Source organism: Nannospalax galili, unplaced genomic scaffold (assembly GCF_000622305.1).
Source record: "Nannospalax galili isolate Female #2095 unplaced genomic scaffold, S.galili_v1.0 scaffold663, whole genome shotgun sequence".
Lineage (NCBI taxonomy): Eukaryota > Metazoa > Chordata > Mammalia > Rodentia > Spalacidae > Nannospalax > Nannospalax galili.
This window is the reverse complement of record NW_008351881.1, coordinates 5667486-5673538: the sequence shown is the minus strand read 5'-3', so window position 1 is coordinate 5673538 and position 6053 is coordinate 5667486. Positions and strand designations below refer to the sequence as shown.

The following is a 6053-nucleotide window of genomic DNA, read 5'->3' as shown; positions in this document are numbered from 1 at the left end:
TATATTTGGGTATTATTTTGACATCCAACACTGAGACTTTTGAAATGTGTGTCTGAAAGGATAACTTGTTTCTCCCTGTGAATTCTAAAAGTGCTGCTTGCATTGAGAACACTTCAGTCACACATCTGGGAAGTTACAACACAGAGCCGACAATCACAATCATTTCGGAAAAACGGGATAATCAAACTCCTCTGGAAAGAACAGTTATTTGGGAATTCTGCTCAAATGAACAGAAGAGATAGTATGAGTATTTCCAGGTTCTTGTCCTTTCTACAGAGTTTGTGTCCTTGTCACAATGTCCATTACTGCCATTGTCCTTGCCACACATGCATGAACATGTACACACACAAATTAAAAAGCAAAAATGTAATTTAAAAAGGAAAGAAAAAGTGCTCCTCGCATGGGTATTGGTCATCCCAATGCACATCCCTAGGTTTGGGGTGGAACATCCATTTTTGGAAGTGTGATGGTTTTTAAGCTGGGTGTTTGCCCTTGGCGCTGCCAATCTGCAAGCCACTCATTGAGGAAGTGCGTTTCAATAAGATTTATTTATCATATTAAGAATTCCATGGGCAGCTACAACAGAAGCAGCTACCGCTGGGAACTGCACATCCTCATTTCCTTGATGATTTGACCCTGGTTCCGTCCTTGAGTCCCATAGTTGCCAGGATTCTCCTAGGTCACCTCCACAGCCAAGCTCCCTGGTCTCTCACACCACAAACATCATAGTGGCTCAGGCTGACTTGTAATCTTTCTCTAGCCCAATTATATTCCCATTTTATCTTTTCAGCAATCTTGAGAACTCATCAAGGAAAATGCCTCCCAGTTTCCGGCTTCCACCTAAGGGGATTTAAGTGATAAAAATCTCCTTACTTACTAAGCAGCAAGCCCAGAGCAAGTGTGAAGTTAATTTAATGAAATTAACATCTGCTTTTTAGGGAATTTAAAAAAAAGGTTTCTTTGAGTTACAAAAGCAAATAAGCCATTTAAAACAGGAGGGAAAACATGGGGAAAATCAGTAAGAGAAAATATCCAAGAATATCAAGTATAAATCTATGATTTTCAAAAATTTCTACATTTTGATTTGTGTTCTATTATCATCTATGCATTTTTTTCATATATGTTTGCTTGTGTCTAGCTCAAGGTAGTGCTTTGAAAGCTTCATTAAAACAAGGTAGCAATCACTTGTACTCTATGACTTTGTTAATGGTAAGAAAGGCTGAGTAGCTGACCAGATCTTTCTATGTTCCCTGATGGAAAATTGTTACAAACTGTTGCCTCAAATAAGGGAATCAGGACAGAGTTTTCAAATTAGCTTTCACAATGGCACCACCCTACCTAAAGACTGGAAACAATCTGTACTTAACACAGACCTGACTGGAACCTTGACTGTGGCTTCGGTAGGTATGTACATTCTAATCCACATGGGGATTTCATTTTCCAAATAGCAATGGTCTAGGAAGGCTCACATAGACAGTACATTAGACCTTCTGACTTCCGTTTCCTATTCTTCAATGATTGCCTCCACAATCTTTTGCATTTCAAACCTCTTCCAAGGCATATTTGTGAAAACAGTTTTTCTCCTCCAACTAGAAGTCTTATAGAGACTTTTTGAAATAGCGCAGCAATCTTTTGAAAAACTCGTAAAGGAAGAGCATAGTGTAAAATGTGTTATGAAATTCTGAAACAAGATTTGATAGAGATTATATTTATTGGGAACAGGTTTCAGATATTATGTAGTATTATAAAATGAAGAGTTATATTTAATAACCAATGAAGTCCAAGAAAATTCTTCAAAATGATTCTGCTCCAATCAGATTCTCTTCTTAAGTCTGACTTTTTTTTTTTATGGTGTTTTTGTTTTTGTTTTTGAGACAGGGTCTCCCTGAAACCCCAGCTCGCCTGGAACTCACTATGCAGGCCTTGATCTCACAGAGATCCACCTGCCTCTGCTCCCGAGAACTGAGATTAAAGGCATGTGCCACCATGCCCAGCCCTCAAGTCTGACTTTTTAAGAAGGTATTTATTTGTTCTAGATCCCTAAGGTCAGAAGCAGGGTGACACAGACTAGAAACTGAATAACTGTGTGTTGACAATTGAATGAAGCATCCCATATCAGCCCAGCCACTGGTCTTGAGGGCTTGTTTCTGTGGGTTCCTTATCACTGCACTAGGCTCCAGATACCACAGATGAGCTTTTCCTCCTCCACCTGTATCACACGTGGTGTGACTTGTGTTGTTAATTAGGATCTCAGCATTAAGTCTGGCCAAAGAACAGCTTCTAACCCCTCTTCAGTCTCTTTACCAAGTCATCTCACAGAGCTGTAAGAGCAGTGACTATAACATTCATTTCATTCCAGAAAAGAATGAAAGAAATTTTCCTCGAGAGCCTAAAGAAGATGACAGAGGGCTGGAGAGATGACTCGGCAGGAAATATGCTGCTGCCAAGCACAAGAACTGGAGTTTGGATCCCCAGCACCCAAGTCAATGGCAGGTGCATTCGCCAGAGAACTGGAGACAGAGACAGGGAATCCCTGGAGCAAACTGGCTAGCTTGACCAGCTAAATAAGTGATCTCTGGGTTCAAGTGCCTCCATATATAAAGTGGAGAGTGATCAAGGAAGACACCCAATGTCAACCTCTGGCCTCCACACACACACATGCACATATGTTTGCACACATGCAATCATGCATACACAGATACGTACAAATGTAGAAAAAATGTAAGCAGATGACAGAGACAGTGGTGGGATCATAGGAATCTAGAACGTTGAGAGCTGAGACTAACTTCAGGTGTATGGATGAGCTGTGTCCTTGGTATACTCGTTCATTCTGGCAGGAAAAGAAGAAATGCCTTATTCTGGGAGGCCCTAGAAAGGCTGGTGCATGGGTTAGAGCATCTCTCAGGAAGGCCTTCTGAGGACAGGATGAAAACCTGATAATCCCAGACCACTGAGAAGAAAAATCTCTGAATAATGCAAAATAAGATGTGGATCGAGGGTATACGAAGGGGCTCAGTGAGCGCTCAGGAAAAGGAAACACCAAAGACGTGATGGAGAGGCTGAGCCCTGCTCTAGCTGCCTCACCTCTCTACTCTAGGGTGCCAGAAGGAGACAGGAAGAGCCACAGAAGTACATCTGTCACACTATCATAACAAACCGCCAACTCTACGTACAGACAAGTTTGCTGCTTTGCAATGATCCTAAGGCAGGGTTGTGAGCACCCACAAGAGTTATGTAAAAACAGAAGGGAATGAATGGTCTTCTTGTCAAAGGAATACACCTGCTTCCATTTCCAGCTTTTTACATTTCCACAGCCAATGTCTGAAAGATTTACTCAATGGAGACCTTTCCTAGAACCCAAAGTTTATCAGAAACCCTCTGTTCTGACTTAAATTCTTCTAAGTCTACGGACACTGTGGCATCACAGAGAAAATATAATGAAGGTTCGGCAATTTGTGTTGCTGTTGCTCTGCTTTTTCAAAAATTATAATACCATGATCATTATAAATAACAAGATACAGTTGAAAGGAAAAGGTTTTTAACAATTCCGAATTTTCCATTAGGAAAAGCAGATGTCTAGCAGATATTCTTAGTTGAAAATAAGCATTTTTTTCTTTGCCCTACAGAGTTCAATACATTTGCCTTAAGTGCTGCAAATAAAAGGCAAATAAACACAAGAGTTTTGAGAACTCTTAATAGACAAACTCCTGGGCTTTTCCTTTCTTCCTTTCTTTTTTTTGGGGGGGGGAGGGTTCTTTTTGAGATAGGGTCTCCCTGTAGCCCCAGCTGACCTGGAACTCAATATGTAGACCAGGCTGGCTTGGATCTCACAGAGATCTCCCTGCCTCTGCCTCCCGAGTGCTAGGATGAAAGGTGTGCACCCCTGTGCCACTTTCATTTTGTATTTTTAGTACAGGATTTACTAGGATGTGCTAAGTGCTTAATAAATGTCTTTGTGCGATTAATATGTGTAATTGCTATCGGTATTTTGACAGTGAAAAAATAATAAAACTTTTGCAGTATGCACTGTATATAGATATATATTCACATACACATAAAAATAAATGTGTGTGTATATATATGTATATTCCAATATCTGGAACAGTCTCAGTGGTAAGTGGGCATATAAGGCATAAACAGTGCCGTCCTCAGGTGGAGCAGGCTAAGATAAGGTGAGCAGTCTTTAGTGTGATAGATAGTCTAGTCTAGTGAACTCTTTTCAGAGTAGCAGTCTAGTGTTCTAACACAGGTCATGACCTCTGAAGCCTGACTTTTTGCTTGTAATTTATTCCTTCTTAGAGTCTTCAAGTTAAAGAAAGTGACACACTAGGAAAACTTGGATGTAAATCCATGATAGACTGGGTTATTTTTGTAGGAAGCCCTCTTCCTCATCCTTGGGAGATTGAGGCCTACTGTTGAAACCCTCATCCACTACAAATAAAGGTAGAAAATGCGCTGGTTTGTGGCCATGCTCTTCAAAAGACTTATAAAGAGATAATTTCCTCCAGCTAGCTCATCGCTAAAAATACAAGGTCTGTAGAAGCTCAGACTCGTCCAAGAGCTCAAGGCAAGTAAATGAAGGTCTTAGTCTAAGTACATCCGGAATCACCAGTCTTAGATCTACTTGTCTCATAGGCCTAGTCTGAGGTTGGAGAAATGGTAGAGAAAACAATTGTAGATTGAAGAAGCCTGGGGTGGAAGGGTAGGAGGGGGTCATTAGCAAATCCCTGGGCCGGGGGGGTCACCTGCTCTCCTGCATCAAAAGAGTGACACAAACCATTCATACGCGCATCGAGGGTGAAGGGCCCTTTTTCAGAACCAGCTGTGGAGAATCTGCTCAACAGTGGCCTCGGAACAGCTGCAGCTGCTGCATCCAGGGGAGGGTGGAAGAGCAAGTCAACTAGGAAGGGGGCTGCTAGGGCCCCGCTACGCCACCTCCCGGCCAGCTGGGAAGCATTTCTACGCTAAGAGCTAGGACTGAGCCACGGTTCGAACCCAGGCGAAGCAGGACCCGCGCACCGCAGGCCCTGGCGGGTGCAGCCACTTGAATCTGCAGCAGCTGGAGCCGCGGAGGCTGCGCCTGGCAGGTTGCTGCGCGCAGGGAGTCGGTGCCATTACCAAGCACCGCGCGCTTGGCCGACTGGGCTGAGGTGACTCCCGGTGCCTGGGCGAAGTCCGAGGTCCGAATCGCGCCCCAGGCCTGTCCCCGGCTCTGCCCGTGCCCCTGTCGCCCTCTCGGGTCCCCAGCCCCATCCCCAACCCCGGGATCCCGAGTCTGGCCCGGAGCCCGGGCTGCGCTGGCGCATCGCACTCACCATCTCCTGCCTGAGGACCTGCAGCTTGGTCTCCAGCCTCTCCAGGGCGCTGGGGTGGCCCCGTCGCGGGGAGCCCGAGGCCGGGGAGGACGAGGAGGAGGAGGACGCGGAGGGCGCCAGGCTGCTGCTGCCGCTGCTGCCCCCGCAGGGCTCGGCCGCCGGGTCCCGTGGCGCCAGCTCCTCCCCGCGCAGCGAGCGCGCCAGGCTCTCCGGCACTTTGCGCCCCAGCTTCAGCTCGATGTCGCGGAGGTCCGGCAGCGGGCCGTCTTCCATGACTCTGGGCAAAGGGCGACGGTGACAGCGGAGGCGGCGGGCGCCAGGCGGAGGCCTGGAAAGCTGGGGCGCTCAGCGGCGCGCTTCCCGGGCCGGGCCAGGGTCCCCACGCACGCCCGTCGGCCCCATGCCGCGGCCGCAGCCCGCAGATCCGCACCCACCCGGCCCAGCTCCCGGCTCTGCCGCTCCTGCAGCGAGTCAGCAGGATCGCTGTGTGCCTTCTCTGCGGGCCACTCCACCGCCGGGCCGAGTTAACCGAGATTGCAGAGAAGGGCCAAAGCGAGCACTTCTATACCGAAAGGAAACAGAGGGAAACGGAACCTGCCTCAGCTGGATGGGAGAAAATTCCTATTTCCAACTGTCCGTGTTCATCCCTGCGCCGTTCACAGTGCCCATCTGGTACTACACACAGAATAACGCTGTGGCCACACTCCTGGGTCGCTTCATTTTCCAGCCATATGTCTC

General features: G+C 46.6%; 1 protein-coding gene across 1 annotated transcript in view; it reads right to left on the bottom strand.

Annotated features, from left to right (window-relative positions):
- Lurap1l (leucine rich adaptor protein 1 like) overlaps positions 1-5617 on the bottom strand; it is a 44287-nt gene extending 38670 nt beyond the window's left edge. Inside the window, exon 1 of the mRNA XM_008848812.2 lies at positions 5316-5617. Coding sequence (XP_008847034.1) covers positions 5316-5588 — 273 coding nt within the window. The 5' untranslated portion in view covers positions 5589-5617. The remainder of the gene's footprint in view (positions 1-5315) is intronic.
- Between the last annotated feature and the right edge of the window lie 436 nt (positions 5618-6053).